This window comes from Solea solea, chromosome 6, assembly GCF_958295425.1.
Source record: "Solea solea chromosome 6, fSolSol10.1, whole genome shotgun sequence".
NCBI lineage: Eukaryota > Metazoa > Chordata > Actinopteri > Pleuronectiformes > Soleidae > Solea > Solea solea.
The window spans coordinates 3,014,092-3,031,022 of NC_081139.1; the positions used below are offsets into that span (position 1 = coordinate 3,014,092).

General features: G+C 39.7%; 1 protein-coding gene across 1 annotated transcript in view; it reads right to left on the reverse strand.

Moving 5' to 3' along the window:
• The window catches only part of slc6a11a (solute carrier family 6 member 11a), a 29,687-nt gene that overhangs the window by 2,396 nt on the left and 10,360 nt on the right, over positions 1-16,931 (reverse strand). The window contains exons 4-14 of the mRNA XM_058632807.1: positions 15,236-15,376; positions 12,095-12,176; positions 9,793-9,925; positions 8,644-8,778; positions 8,392-8,495; positions 7,741-7,865; positions 5,950-6,062; positions 5,713-5,850; positions 5,489-5,591; positions 2,536-2,636; positions 1,390-1,560 (exon numbers count right to left, since the gene is read on the reverse strand). Coding sequence (XP_058488790.1) covers positions 1,390-1,560; positions 2,536-2,636; positions 5,489-5,591; positions 5,713-5,850; positions 5,950-6,062; positions 7,741-7,865; positions 8,392-8,495; positions 8,644-8,778; positions 9,793-9,925; positions 12,095-12,176; positions 15,236-15,376 — 1,346 coding nt within the window. The remainder of the gene's footprint in view (positions 1-1,389; positions 1,561-2,535; positions 2,637-5,488; positions 5,592-5,712; positions 5,851-5,949; positions 6,063-7,740; positions 7,866-8,391; positions 8,496-8,643; positions 8,779-9,792; positions 9,926-12,094; positions 12,177-15,235; positions 15,377-16,931) is intronic.

Consider the following 16,931-nt stretch of genomic DNA (forward strand, 5'->3'; position numbering starts at 1 on the left):
TTACTGTACCATTACTCTGCAATTATTCCTAATGGAAACCCAAAAACATACGTACCAAACTCAGGAAACACACCATTAGCTCTGTTGTTCTTCTTCACCACCCTTATAGGCATCTCCCATCATCTCCTGGGGACCTCCAGTCCATGCTTGATGCAGATGTTCCTGTACACTATTCCAGCCACTTGCTTGTGGCATTCCCAGGCAGCACCTCACTTAGCTGGTCATCATTGGGGGCCATCTTCCTGTATTCTTGGATGTTAGTGGTTTCATTCCGGATAGTAGCTTTGACACTCACTAATCTTGGCCTCCTTCCTGCCACCCACTTAGTGTACAACCTCAGGGTGCTGGACTTAGAGTGAAACCCGCAATGCATGGTGAGAGCTTTGTTGTCTTTGTCTCTTACTTTGGTCAGGCAATTACGCCAGCAGGGTATCTGATTACTGACAGGGCAAGGTATTGATGGCTTGGATCTTGTTCCGACTTTCAGCTGACTCTTCAGGACTTGTCTTGTCGCTGTGACTGATCTTCTTCATGGTTCCCATTTGCTTATGTCGCCTTCAAGTAGTTCCACTCACTCGGTTCTCATCATCTTCCCTCTTTTTGATATCATTCGGCCACATTTTTCAAGTCCGAATGGAATCCAGTGTCATTGCTGTGGATCCTCTTGGCATAAAGCTTCACGTCATCCGTGTAGAGGAGGTAACTGATGATTGCCCCGCTTCAGAAACCGTATCCGAAGCCACTCTTTGTGATGATCTGGCTGAGGAGGTTGAGGCATATATATATATATATATTTACATATATCTATATATCACATATAGTGAAAGACTGTGAGCTGCAACCAGGGATATTTGGGGGTCGATATATAAGGGGTTGCTACCTGACTATGGAAGATTAACAGACCTGTAAACCCCTAAAATCCTATTCATTTTTTTAATAATCCTGCTTAAAATATTTAACATTGTGCTTCAGGAATTAGGTCAAATTTTGACCAAAGGATATTAACCAAATTATTTAATGCCACTTTAACTGCTTAATTACACAACAGCACATTAAATCCTAATCTGGGTGCTGGGGAGGAATATCTCCATGACACAATTCCATTCTTTGGGTCAAAACACAGATGTTGCTGCAGTCTAACGATGTTTCCTTTTAGTCTGAATAGGTACAATAATACTAAATAAATCTAGGATTCAACCACAAAAAATGTGCTCAGTACCCCAATCTCCCATTGCATTCTTAAAAAAACAGGGTTTAGATCAACATACTCTTAACTAAGGCAACGTTTTTTTATCCTTAACTCACAACGGATTTGCATATCCAAAGCTGTAACACACATTTTCACCAATCTCACCAATCAGTGTGTATTTTTCTTTACGGGGTGCATACCTGCAGTGGTGTTCCTTTCATCTGTGTAACTTTGAAGATCATCCACAGCGGAATAAACAAAAGACAGAGCAGTCCAAGGCTCCAGCCTAGAGCATAGGCCCAGTCCGGGTACACGTAGGTTTTGTTAAACTTGAGAGGCTTATACCTCACCAGTGAAAAGACGAAGGTGCCCTGAGAGCAAACGACACAAAAACTCCATATAATTCCAAAGAAATCAGTTCACAGAAAGCAGATTCGTAAGTGTTAAACCTGTTTTTCAGTTTCACTGAAACCAAAACCCTGCATGTTGTTTTTTTATGGCGAGTTGAAAACACTGTTTGGTTTTCATTCTTAAATGTGAATGTCCTCTTAGTAAAAGTTCCAGTGTGTAAAACGTAGGTGAAATGGTTTTCACTTGGAAGACACTGAAGATAAAATAATCATCAATAATTTCTAATAAATGTACACCTCACCACGTTTTGATGCTAACTGAAGGCTACACATGTTCTCCAACACACTTGGAATGGAATATTCAGCTGCAACTGTAATGTTTACACACTGTACTTTTAATTTCTTTGTGTTGACTTGTGTCACTTTTTCTATTTCTCACGATGCCTTTTTATGCACTCTGAACTTACTTGCTAATGAAATGAGCTATAAGAATAACTTTCACTGTATTGCTAGTGTTACTTTGAAATATTTTTAACTTAAAATGTTGCAAATTTGCTTTTATGAATGTTAACACACACTTAGTGTGGCTCAGAGTATTAGTACAAAACAAACATTTTCAGCTTTTCAAGGGTTAGGGTTATTGTTATGTGTTGTTATATGTATGAGGAGGTAAATCTGCAAACATCTTGTGGGTAAATACAGGAAGGAGGAGATTAGGGGAGAAATGGAAGTTAAAAAAAAATATTTTTTACCAAACTGAAAACAGCTTTTATGCAAGACCAATACATGCATTAAATGTTGCTAATGGCATGTTTTAATGAAGACAGTATAGTGTGACATGTCTTTGCATTTTATACTGACATTTGTTAAGGTGTTAGAAGGATTTGGTGTACAGTGTGAAGCACGCTGTCTTATTAGCTGTCTTTCTAACATTTTCCATCTTATGGACACATTTGTCAAGCTACTACTTCTGTTCAGAAACCACATTTCACTCACCAGACAAACACCAGGAGTGATGTAAAGCCAGCAATACTTGATGACTGGCCCTGGACGATAGCCAATCATGTCTTCAATGTTGTCATAGAGACGGTCTGCACCTGGTAATAATAAGAAAAAGTGATAAAGTGATTTTTGGAACCTCTAACGCTCAAATTGCCACACTCTGTTGGGACGTTACCTTCAATAAGTTTTCCATACAAAGTCTTTAAACCATAAACATTCAACACAGACCTTCCGAGAACAGTCAAAAACTGTTTGCTTCGCACAAAATTAGCAACACCTGTGATCAGTGACATGAACTTAAATTTCTTCTGGCCAGCCTCGGCCTTTACCACTACGCCCTCTGATGTTCAGGAGGAATAAACCCAGAAAATACAAATGAATACAGGCGCATTTCCACCAGCTCTACTAAGTTTAAGTAGCGTTTCCACTAACATAGTACCTGATACCAGGTATTATATTTAGTACCTGCTCCGGCGAGGTTCCAAGCGTGCTAAGTAGGTACTATGCGATGATTGGTCCCGTCACAGGAAGAGACGCCCCACACACAAATCAAGCTGAACATCACCAAACTGTACATAAGTTAAAACTACTTAACAATCCTAAAAACGTGGGTTAATCTCAAACAATAAAAACAAAGTCGCCGCAGTTTCACTCAGCCGTGCAGTGATGACTTCGCCCACGTTAAGTAGGTACTTTTTGTAGTGGAGATGCAACCTTATCGCGCCGTGCCGCGCCGTGCCGCGCCGTGCCGCGCCGTGCCGAGGTGAGGCGAGTAGAGCCGGTGGAAATACGCCATATGGCTCCTACAGAAGTGTCTCACGTTTCACTGACTAATTATTACAGGTTAATCCGTAGCAACAGTGTTTTGTTTCATTTACATCATGTCATTTACAGAGTGAACTTCTCTTTAAAATAAAAAATAAAAACTACTTCTCTATAACTAATCCAGCGCTGTATGAGCAATTTAAAGTCCCTGTTTAGCAGCATTTAAATCCCCCTTTATGACAGCTCTTTTCCCTTCTCTCTCTCTTTATATATAACATTAACATGTGTAGTAATATGGCAGCCACTTTTATCTGAGGTCTGCAACTAACAATTGTTTTCATAATCTATTCCTCTCTGGATTATTTTCTCAATTAATCGATTTGTAATTTGGTCCAAACAATGTCAGAAAATGTTTAAAAAATGTTTCCCAAACCTCAAAATGATTTAGTTTTAATTATTTTTTGTAGCAAATAAACCATTAAAGAAGCTGATTATCAAAATAGTTGGCAATTCTTTCATTAATTGATTAATAAATGAATCGTTACAGCCCTACTTTACTTATCCAAACCAACTTACAATACACTGATGGCACAGATGTAAGGAAGAACATTCGAGTTAAGGGCTTTGCCCAGAGTCACATCAGCTTGTGCACTAGTAGAGACTGGACTCCAACCCACAACCTTCCAGTTAAAAAGATGCCTTTTAATCTACCACTGAGTCTGTACTGCAGTGCACGTTCATTACAGGTGCATAAAACTGACCATTTATGCACACATACACACACACAAGTGAGGACAGTCATAGAAATAAGGCATTTCATAACCCCTTAATCATCACAACTCAGTGTGTGTCCCTGACCCTTATTCTAACGCGTCTTAGAGAGCCCTTTACCTATCCACCAACCAATATGTGGCGTATTATGAAAACCAGAAGAGCTACTAAAATGAAGAGCTGTTTGGTAGCAACAAGAGCCGAGCCAAACGTGATCTAAGTCATTGAGAAGAGGCGGGATTCCCATCACTGCTATAAAACGTTTTTGTGAGGATTTGCATGTATAAGAAAGAGGGCCAAACGTTGAGTCACTGAGCAAACAAAGCTGCATGGGAATGAACCCGAGGACTAAATAACTATTTAGAATCAACTGAGGAAGCACCACAGGAGTGACACACAAGTTCAGCCACCTGGTGAAGAAGGAATGTAAACTGGGTAAAGGGGGAACAGTCACATCATTCAGAGAGAAAATCACTCTTAAAACCCCATTAGTGAAATATTATTTCAATGTTTTTCAACTCAGAATTTGATAAACCACTTTACTGGGAAACTTGAGCTTAAATAAAATGTCAGGGTACTGTGAGACATAAAAGAAAACGCAAAATGACAACCAGCTACTAGGAGACACATAAAGCGGAGCACAAAGGGACTATAAAGAGACAAAAACAGATGGGGGAAGGAATGCCAAAAGACCACAAAGAGACATTTAATGTCCTCCGAGATACATGACGCAACTACACCAAACAAGTGACCACAGAGTTATGTGCCCAAACCACAGATGACGAACTATATGCGTCCCTCTCAGTCTTGAGAGTCTGAATATATGTCCCACATGGGACATTATGGAAATGTCAGTGACAGAGGCAGAGCAAGTTATGTCTTGCCTTTGCATTTTACCACACAACAGATGCTAAGCAGAGGTGGAGGGAGCCACAGCCAGAAAATCGCTATATCAAACACCGAGCGTATCAAAGCGCACTTTGCATTATCGTAATTATGCGATGGTTTGTTTGTGATATTGGAAAAATTCCAGCGGTTTCCCAAAGCTGAGGAGTTGGAAAAACGCCTGTACATAGTTTCAATTTTTGGACATTGAGACAAAGACTCAAACAAATGTTATTTTAAATAAGTTTTATACTGTTCAAATATAAAATCTCAGATGCAAAATCTGGTCTCTTGTCTAAATAAAACGTTTTGTTTGTCTTTATTTTAAATTGTTAATACACTATTTTAACATGCAGTAAATTGTAAATAACTGCTACATACTAAAAGTTATTCTGGATAAAAGGGTTAAAAGGACATTTTCTGGCCCTTTAATGGTTAAAATAAGCAAAAAAAAAAAAAAGTCCAGACAGACATTTTGAGGCTTAGTTGTTAAAGGTTTAACACAGTTACAACCATAATGACTTACCATATATCCATCCAATTGCAATAGACTGACACACAGAGAGGAGGAGAAGGTTGTTGCCACTACAAACATAATGGTCAAAGAGCTGAAGGAAATACAAGCCACCCTGCAGAAGAGGTTACAACAACAACAAAAACAAGTCAGGTTGGTTTTAAAGCAGATTTTAAGTTCTGGACAGATGTCATTGACAAGTATGAAAGGTTCTCGGCAGAAGAGAGAGAGTTCACCTCTGTGACGAGAAGGAGGCCGAGGAAGAAGCACACAGTGCAGAGACCGAGAAGCAGCAGCTCCCGGCGATAAGCTCTCCGAAACACAGTTGGGAACATGTCTGTCACGGACGTCATCAGGCACTCCAGACTCACAAACTGCCCGAGGCACGGAAAACATTCTACCTTCAGTTGGCTTTTTAAGTTTCTATGTAAACATTTGCATGTACATGTGCGTGTGTGTTTGTTTCATATCACCTGTGTATCTGCACCCAACAGGATGACCATGATGAAGAAGCATATAGACCACAACTGAGGCAAAGGCATCATGGCTACTGCACGTGGATAGGCAATAAATGCCAGGCCAGGTCCTGCATAGAGACAAATGATCCACTTATTTATACCAATCTTTTTATTAGCTTTTTCTTCTCCAGACAAAACAAGGTAATATACACAAGGCAGTATTAACATGACATACGCACGGTAAACTGAAGCTTATTAAGAAAGAAAGGAAAAGAAAACCCCAACAATAACCCCCACACCCCCCACAATGCCCACCCTCCAACTTCCCGATGAGGTTATGGTGAAGTTACCACTGAATGGTGGTTAGTGCAGGTACAACATGACATACACATACATTCATACACACATGTACATGAGTAAAAAAACACAAACACCAGTGACTGAAAAATAATTACCTAATTAAATACATAAATAAATAAGTGTGTTGGTGGGGGGGGGGGGATCGGGGTATGATCCACTTATTTAACTCCACTTCTGTATTTTAATTGAAAACCTGACGTCTTAGATGGTCATCACAGTGCCATCGGCCCGTAAAGGTTCACTGTGTCACGCGTCTGTAAGGAATCAGGATTATGGACCAAACAGATGAGCTCAGTGGTGAAAACAAGCTTCTTCCAGTGAAGGCTCCTTGCTAAGGTGAAGGTCTACCTTCCCTTGAAAGACTCTGAGAGGGCAATTCATGCCTTCATTACATCTCGACTGGACGTTTACAGGATTGTCCAAAATGCTGCTGCTCACCTTTTGACAGGGACAAAACGCAGAGAGCATATCACTCCTGTTGTGGCCTCTCTACACTGGCTCCCTGTTTCAAGCTCCCATTACTTCATTTACGTTTAAACGTCTCAATGGCACTGGCACCTGCTTACCTGACAGAGCTCTTGAAGCCACACACACACACACACACACACACACACACTCTCTCCAGGCAGAGCTCTGAGGTCAGCTGACCAGCTGCTCTCACACGTGCCAAGATCACGGCTAAAGAAAACAGGGGAGATGGAGTCTTTTCTGGGGCAGCTCCTAAGCTGTGGAACAGTTGAGCTGCCCGGACCCTCGAGCAATTTAAAAAACCCTCTGAATCTCTTCTCGCTTGCTTTGAACATGAGGTTAGACAACTTGGCCTCAGTGTACAATGTCCTGCTCCTGGTGTCTCTCTCTCCTCTGTATCTGTTTGGTTGTTATTTTGCTCTTGGTTCATGTCTCTTGGCCTTATTTTGACTTGGTTGTCTCCTTGTTACCCCTTCTCTTTTTTCTCTCTCCCCCCATTCTGTCCTCCACCCCTCCGCTGTCCCCCTCCCCTGAGTCTGGTTCTGTCAGAGATTTCTTCCTGTTAAAATGTAAGTGTTGCTGTGAACTGTTCAGCACTTTGTAAAGAAACACTGAACATTTGTTAAGAAACGTGCTACACAAACAAGGTTTGGATATATGAGTAAGTGCAATTTTAACAACACAGTGCCTTTAAGTTTCTGATTTACACAAGTGCATTATAATTTACAGATCACAGTGGATCTACAAAGCCACACATGTTTAGCCACAGGTGTCTGGAACTGGAAAATATAGCGTATCACAAATTCATCCTGTGGGCCGGATTGGACCCTCTGGTGGGCCGGTTCTGGCCCGTGGGACATATGTTTGACACCGCTGCCCTACACATTCAAGTCAACCAACATGCAGCACAAACATGGGGGTGTAATGAAATGATCACATGGTGTATGTGTATAATATATACTGTAACATGTCTCTTACCAGTCGCAGCCACCTCAGATATCGGCAATCCTTGCTCATGGGACATGAAGCCCAGAACGGAAAAGATCGCAAACCCTGCGACAAAACTGGACATGCCGTTCACACAGCAAAGAAGAAAAGTGTCCCTAAGGAAAGAACAAATAAAACACCAGAGAATATTACACAGAGAATGAAACTGCAGCACATGATGAAGATTAAGAAAACTGCCATATTAGTGTGGTATAAAGCTGTTTTTATTTCCAGTGTGTTTGTATGATTCTATTGGCATGAACTGAATATTAATAATGTTTCCATCACTTTTGTCATTGATAGATCTTTCTGTTCTCTGTCAGTAAGACTTGATATGTTACACCAAGACAGGACAAAAAAACAAACACTGGCAACTGTCTAAATTTTTTATGTCACCAGAAAGCAGCTTTAGCATCTCATTACATGACTGGAAAGAGAAAGATGAAGAGAAAAATAAAACTAAACAAAATGATATAATCACTTTCAATTTCTGTTGACAGTATAGTTATTTTACTACAGTAACTTTCCTATCTCCAGTATTCCCCACATTCATGCTTCATGTGCATACAGGAATAATATGTGGTCATGTGGTGTTTTTACTACGCTAAATATCACAGATGCTGCGACGCAGAGATCACTTACTTGTAACAATCGTTGTTATACTGGTTGTAACTACCGAGAGCGGTCAAACTCCCCTGACAAATCCCATAAGAGAAAAGAACTTGTGAACCTGCATCCATCCAAACCTGAGCACATACCAAAACACAAATTAGCAAACTGTCACCAGTGGAAAGTTCTGTATGAATTCTCCTGGACGTGTCGTGAAACGAGGGTATTTTCTCTCTGACTGACGTGGCTTGTCTTACGTTTAAAAAAAGCTGACTTTTTACTTACTTGAGGGTCCATCAGCTTGGCTGGGTCGGGGTACAGGTAGAACTTTAAGCCATTTATTGCTCCTGGCAAAGTGACTCCACGAACCAACAGAACCACCAACATCACATATGGGAAAGTAGCTGTAAAGTACACCACCTGTCGACAGGAGACAGAGGCAGGGTCAGTGAATATTCCTTCACCTGCAGCTGCTTTAGAGGAACACCGGACGTCCAGTAACATTTAACGTAGGAGGGTTTATTGGCAGAAAGGGAACATACTATCCATAAATATGTCTGTAGAAGTGCAACAACTTAAATGTCAAAAAGGTTTAGAAAAGGAGACAATCTTTCAGATTTCAATGACAGGAGACTTGGAATTGTTATTAATTTTTATTAACCCTTAACCCATGGTAATTTGCCGTGGGAATAATAATATACAACTCCTTATATGGACATCCTGGGGGTCCATTTTATATTGCATTTTTAGCCGTGATATAAAGTAGCAATTATTGTGCAGAAGTCACAAAATATACGTGTTTTCTTTTCTGTTTGTTCATAAAAACATAAAGTGACATAAAAAAAAAAAAAACTCAATCCGATTTTGAATATTTTGAGTACTTTTTGCTCAGGTGTGTTTATATAGTTGGTGAAAATGAAAGAAAAGTTTCATCAGATTGTCTATAGGTTGTGCTGAAATAAAGGATATAAGACACTCTATATTGCACATGTATGTTTAAACATAGTGATGGGAAAGAAGCAGCCAAAATGCTCTGTGTTCTAAGGGTTAAACACACAAATAAATGATGAAAGTAGTGAATACTGAACATACTCCAGGTTGGTTTGGATTCCGTTTTGTGTGTTTTTGTGACGTGGATGTAGTGTTTGCTGGGCGCCTGGGGAAATCATACAATACGAGACAATGCAGTAGAATATGATATGATACCTAACTGTCCCTGTAGTAAAATCTGTGTTGTGCTCATGTGCTCACAGAAGTGCTGCATCAGAAACGGCAATGAAACCATTTCAAAAAAGCAACTTTTGCTGTGGTTGTTGCTGAGTATGTTTACCTTTGTAAAATCATTTCTCTATTTACATTAAACAGAGTAGAATGAAACTGAAACTTGTGTGTCACCCTCCAAAGGAAGGAAGAGGGGGGGGAAAAAAGGCCAACCTTTCCGGTGGATCTCACTCCTTTCCAAACACAGAAGTAGCACATGATCCATGCCAGCAAGAGACACAATGCCAACTCCCACCGGAGGCTACCAACTTCCTCTATTCCTTGAGATATGCCCAACACTCGTCGCCTAAAAAAAGAAGAGGAAGAAGAAGAAGAAGAGGAAGAAACACATTTTTATTGCCAAACACATTGCTATACAATATTATCGCCAGTAGTTTCAAGATAACAACACTGAGAACTTTTGAGTCATGTGTTTATGAAACAACAACAACAGCAATGACGGTTATGAGGACAGTGAGTCAAGATTATTGAGTGAAAAAGCTAATGTTTGGTGGCTTTGCAGAGGAAACAGTTAACAATCATAGAAAAACAAGTTCTAATAATCACACATCTTCACATGACACTGTAAATGTCAAAAATGATCTGATTTCAGCATCTCAAATTAGAATATTTTTTGTCAATAAAGTGTATTTTGTGTTATTTTTAGTCATCTCTCAACCTTCAAACACAAACGATATAGTATGAAAATAAGAAGTAAAAATGATGGATGTTAAAAAGTTCAGTTCAGGTTGGTCTGCATTGTGTTTTCTGCTACATCTTACATCAAGTGCTAGTTGTGTGTGTTGGGAACTTATGATCGCGACAACCTGGTGGCTAGAGCGATTACACAATATATGGTAACGCTTTATTCTTCTTGTGGGATAATGTGCCTTTAAATAAATGTTTCCACAAGGCGTGAAAGCACAGAAGCAGCAGCAAGTGGCCATGTGAACAGAATGTGTGTCAATAAAAGCCTTTTCATCATATTAACAGTTTTTGCTGTGACTAATCGCCCTGTTTACTAAAATGAAGGAGTATTAAAATGATGCATGCATGCTGTCCCTGTGTGTGCGTGGGTTTTCTACAGGTTCTCCAGTTTCATTCCCACGGTCCACAAACGTGCAGATTTGGGGATTAGGCAACCTGGAAACTGTAGGTGTGACTGTGAGAGTGAATGGTTGTTTGTCTTTATGTGTGGGTCTGTGATGGATGGACTGGCAACCTGTCCTGGGTGAGACCCCTCACCTCATGTGGAGGATAAAGAGGTTGAAGAGGAGTGAATAAATAACACGATTTGTGTGTAATTTCACTCACAAATTAGAATAAGCCAACTCTATGAAAGTAAAGCCGCTTACCTTCAATAGATATTTCATAAAAAAAAGACCTCATTTATGAAGCACAAAAAGAAGGCGTGTACACTACGTTCTATGCCAAGTTGTTGGGGAAACTCTGACCCAAGCGTATGCACATAAACGGGAGAGGTTTTCAAACCTGTGGCTCCGATGGCAGAGGGATGAGTTACCGGAGACAGCTTAAAATGATACCGCCATTATGTTATTACTGCTCACCACAAAACTCTGTTTGCACAAATGGATGAGACATATTATCCTGCTCGACTGATACTCCCCCCCCCCCCCCCCCCCCAAAGACAATAACATTTTAAATATATATGTAAAATATCTGTAAGGTTTTGTTTTTTTTTTTTTTTAAAAAAAGAAAGAAAGAAATGCCGTAGTAAATCAATAAATAAATAAACAATACCTTTGTGGTATGAAAGCATAATTAGGGATAATGAGGTTTAAACAGGAAGATTATGTTTGCACAGATCCAGATTCTTGTGCTTCAGGTGAGAAAATCATATTGTGTGTCTAATGATGTTTTTCTTGCATCTTCATTGTGAAGCATGTCGTCACGGGGTTTAGACAACTACACAAATTAAATGTATTATGATCGGCTTAACTGCAACACCTGAAGACACCTGTTCAGATTCAATCAGATGGAGAGGAGAAGGTTCCGAGACCAGTGAGCTCTGCTGCCTCGTGATAATTACTGGTTTGTGAGCCGGTAGTTGCTATAAACTCGTTTGAAGACAATGTGAGGAAGGAACAGCGGCTTAGCAGCTTCATTAAACTCACTCATAACTCTAAAAGGTGGGACATGGATCGTTTCATAGCATAAATGCTTCAATGTATATTTTACTTTTATGACTCATTACGTGTTTCTTTTTTCTTTTTTCTTCACCTTCCAGTGGATCTAACTCCAGTATTTTTCCTCTCGTGCATGAGTTGCCGACACTGGGAACCGCAGAGTTAAAGTAAGTCATTAGAGGCTCACCAGTGACCGCGAAGAATGCTCTTTAAAATAAACTGTGGCTTCCCGTAACACAGGACAACACAAACACAAGATTGACAGAGTCCAATCCACCGCCTGTGAAAAAAGTCAGCTATAAAGTAAGACAGGTGTGAATTACACTTACTCCCAGAATTCTGTTGCAGGTGTTGTTGCGTTTTCTGTCCAGTTGGAGGACAAATTTGTTTTATCATATTCAACACAAGACTCTGAGAAAAAAACAAAACAGGTGATATAAAAAAAAATTCATATTAGATAAACAAAAGTAGTTATCTCTGTCTGTCTATCTATCTATCTATCTATCTATCTATCTATCTATCTGTCAGTCAAAAGTTTGGACACACCTTCTCATTCAATGTCTTTCCATTGTTTTCAACTCTTTCAACATTGTAAATGAATACAGACGACGTCAAAACTTTAAAAGATCACATAAGGGATTATGAAGTACACAATAGAGTATGTTTTCTATTCTAGATTCTTTGTACGGTGTGTGCAAGTGCAAACCAGCACTCCCAGTCGCTTTGGTGCTTTCCGCACATCACTATTAACATTTGCACAGCAGTTTGTGCATTGCTCAAAACAATTAGTGCAAACTGCAAAAACCTAGTGTATAACCTGCAAAAGCATGTCACTTGCACAAAATGGATAGTCCATTCCTCAAAAGCAAGTCTTCATGTCAATGAATCTGCCAGTGTCATCAAAATGAGAAGTCTTGACACCATCGTTTATGAACAACATAGTCAAATGGCTTTGTCAAGTTTTCATTATGACACTTTATTCTCTCAGTGTTTTCCAGTGCAAAAAAAAGGTCAGAACTCGGTGACACTACGTGAAAATGCTCAAGACAGCACTTTACACTACTTGTACAGCCATTTGAAAACTACAGTAAAGTTACACATCGCTGTAGTTAGGGGAGTAAGTGAGTACAAGACACTGAATACGTACGTTTCACATTTTTACTGTATATGCTCTTTGCAATTCTCCAGCATTGTGCAAGAGAAAAATACACTACAGTCGCTTATTTAGAACAAACATAAGAAACACCCTTTTGGTAGAGCTGTGCACATATGTGAACAATATTACAGTAAATATTGTAACTGAACATAGGTAAATCATTCTGGCACATCCAGACAATCCTGTTTCATTGGGAACGACTATTCGTCCATAAGTATAGTTCATTTTGACTGACATAACATAAGCAAATAATAATGTTAAAAACAGCAGAGAATTGTACGAAAGCAACTGATACATTTGCAATTTGTTCAGAGGAAGGAGAAATTGCTACTATGATGTGCACAAATGACCAAATGTCTGAGAAAAGCACCAAAGCGACTGAGAAAAACTGTAAAACAGACAACGTCAAAACTTTAAAAGATCACTTAAGTACACAAATAGAATTTGTTTTCTATTCTAGATTCTTTGTGGCTTTCCATTCTAGATTCAAATGCTGAATGTTTCACACACTTCTTAATATTGGTTTGCTTTGTCTTCCAGGCCACCGTACCTTTGCAAACTTCAGGTATTCCTTTAATCGGGTGCATGAGGTATCGAGAGTTCATTTGTGGAATTAGTCGCCTTGTTAATGTGTTTGAGACCAGAGATCAGTTGTGTTACACAGACTTAGGGGGTGGAGTGGCTCAGTGGTTAAGACTGGTACCCTGTGTGCAAAAGATATCATGGTCGCAAGTTCGACTCCACCCCTGGCTGGTACTCAATTCCCTTGTAAGTCGCTTTGGATAAAAGCGTCTGCTAAATGACATGTAATGTAATAATAATGACTTAGAGTTGGTTCACACTTCTGTACAACAAATTTGACTACTGTTCTAATCCATATTATGGGAAGAGCCACTCGACTAATGAAAGAAAAACAACAATCCATCATTACTATAAGACATGAAGATCCATCCATCCATTTTATAACACTTTATCCTCCACAGGAGGCGACTTACAATGGAATTGAGTACAATCAGCCAGGGGTGGAGTCGAACTTGCAACCATTGCAACCATAATGTCTTTCACACAGTGTACCGGTCTTAACCACTGAGCCACTCCACCCCAATCACAGCTGACGTGGGGCGATAGGCAGGGTTACACCCTGGACAGGTTGCCAGTCCATTGCAGGGCCACATATTGAGACAACCATTCAACCATTTAAGACATAAAAGTCAGTCCATCTTCGCTACGATAAAACTAGCTCTCATGAGGACCCGTCCCAGAAAAGGAAGACCAAGAGTTACCTCTGCTGTAGAGGATAAGATAACTTCACCAGAACCTCAGAAACAGTAAAGACAGCACCTCAGATTAAGAGTCCACATAAATGCTTCACAGAGTTCACAGTAGCAAACATCTCAACATCAACTGTTCAGAGGAGACTGTGGTCTTCAAACCAGGTCTTCATGGTTGAATCGCCGCAAAGAACTCACGACTGAGGAAGAACGAGAAGTGGAAGAACTAGAGAATTGCTTGGGCCAAGAAACACAAAGACTGGACGTTAGACTAGTGGAATGCCATCCCATCTGGTTCACGCTTAGCGGCATCATCATTTGTTTTTCCAACAAGACAAAGACCCCAAACACACCTCCTCCAGGGTATGTGCTATATGAATGCTGAGTCAGATGACCCGGCCTCCACAATCTACACCCAACTGAGATGGTTTGGGATGAGTTGGACCGCAGAGTGAAGGCAAATCAGCCAACAAGTGCTCAGCACCTCTGGGAACTCCTTCAAGGGTCATTGGAAAAGCATTCCAGGTGACCACCTCATGAACATGTCATCACCTATTTTAGGTTCTTCATAGTGAAACATATTCAATGTACAATGTAATAAAAACAGAAAAAAGCACTGAATGAGAAGGTCTGTCCAAGGTGATTTAATTAATGTATTTGTCTTCTTTTTTGCACATGACTGTGAAACCAATCACCGATCTATTATTAACCCAATCTAGAATACATTATTATTATTATTATTATTATTATTATTAATAATAATAATAATAATAATAATAATAATCGTCATCATCATCACCATCAGCATCATTATTATTATTATTATTATTAATAACAATAATAATAATAATAATATCAATAATAATAATAATAATAATAATAATAGTAATAATAATAATATAATAACAATCAGTAGAAATTCTTGTATTTCTGTGTTTATTCAAAAATCAAAGCTCAAAGGCACGTATGTATATATATATGTATACCTATGCATGCACATGGATCATTTTTTTGTATTCTGTATTTGCCTACATGTTGTTTACCTGTGTTCCAGGTGTTTCTGCAGCTGGCCCACGGAACCTCAGCGCTGAACGATGAGAAGAGGTAGAAGAAGGCCCATGCCTGGATGACGATGTATGACACAGCAGCATAGGCAATCACCACCTGGGTAGCATAACCAATACCTGTAGAGACAAGTCGACCCTGTGTTATTCAAATGTCGCAGCAAAGGTAATGCTATATAATAGAGACAAAGACATTCCCGCTGCTCTGACGCTGATGGATTGACTGGAGGCAGGTGCAGCATAGATCAGCATGCTTTAATCCCAAACTGTGAGTGTCGAGTTTCCTCTCCTCACCCGGGGGGAATTACCCAGTAACACGTTCATGTAATGTGATCTTACATAAGGGCGAGTGCCGTGGCACAGGGGAAAACATGTAGATGGGGAATAATTTGTGATTTGTTGTTGTTTGTTTGTCCTTTTGTTATAAGCATGGGATTGTTTTGCTGTTGTTGTTTATAGAAAGACCTGTAATTCTTCTCATAACTTAATAACTCTTAATAAGACATGTTATTTTATTATAATCAATGTGAAAGTACCTCCAGCAAATTCACTTTTTATTCTGTTTATGTATTATTTACCTTAAAAAAAAACACTTATGTCAATGCTACATATGAAACCCCTTTATTAGGTACACCTGTTTGCAAATATGTAATCAGCCAATTACTTGGCAGAAACTAAATGTATTTAGTGTTGTAGACGTGGTCAAGATGACCGGTTGAAGTTCAAACTGAGCAACCACATGTGGGGGGAAAAAGGTCATTTAAGTGACTTTGAACTTGGCTTGGTAGTTGGGTGCCAGTATTATAGTAGTATTTCAGAAACTGTACTATCCAGTGAGCGGCAGTGATCAGAGGAGAATCACTAATGTGTTTGAAATGATAAAAAGATAACAGTAACCCTAAATAAATCACGACGAAGAAGAAGATGGGCTTACAGAAGCAGAAGACCACATCGTGTGCCACTCCTGCCACTTTATTAGTTGTCTTGTACCTAATAAAGTGGCCAGTGAGTGTAGGTTTTAATCTTTTCTACTAATGCAGTCGTGAAGTAGATACAAATAGTCATATAGTACATCAGCAGCGTGGACAATGTACATCTGGAGTTTACTATGGGACAAAACTCCGGGACAGTGTGTTGTCAAGGATACTGTGACTGTCAGCCTCGGGCATTCAGCTGTTGTTTATCTAATGAGAAAACTTTAAGCTTGGTGCTTACTTATGGCCTTGTGGCTGTCTGCCACAGAACATCAAGGTCACCCACCCAGGGAGACACAAGTGAGTCACATGTTGACAAATTGGGACACTGTTAAAATGCCCAAAACTCATCTCCCCAAAGACACTTGATACGTTTGAGCACCTTTACAAGGAGTATTCTTACCTTTTTACAGTATCTGTGGAAGGCTTCATTTCATTTGTGCAAATAAACAAACAGCTCAGTGAAACTCGAGGTACAGTACGCATCACGACACCTATGTATGGTTAAAATACTCTTGTTCATGTACCTGGAAACTGTGAAAAGTGGGAGGGACTTAAACTACAAAGACCGCAAACACAACAACCTATGACGGCTACCTGATGGTTCAGCTTGGATTTATTGGGGTTTTTTTTGTTATGTAAAGCACTGTGTGTACATTATGGGTGATGTAAAGGGCTACAGAAAACAACATTGATTACTC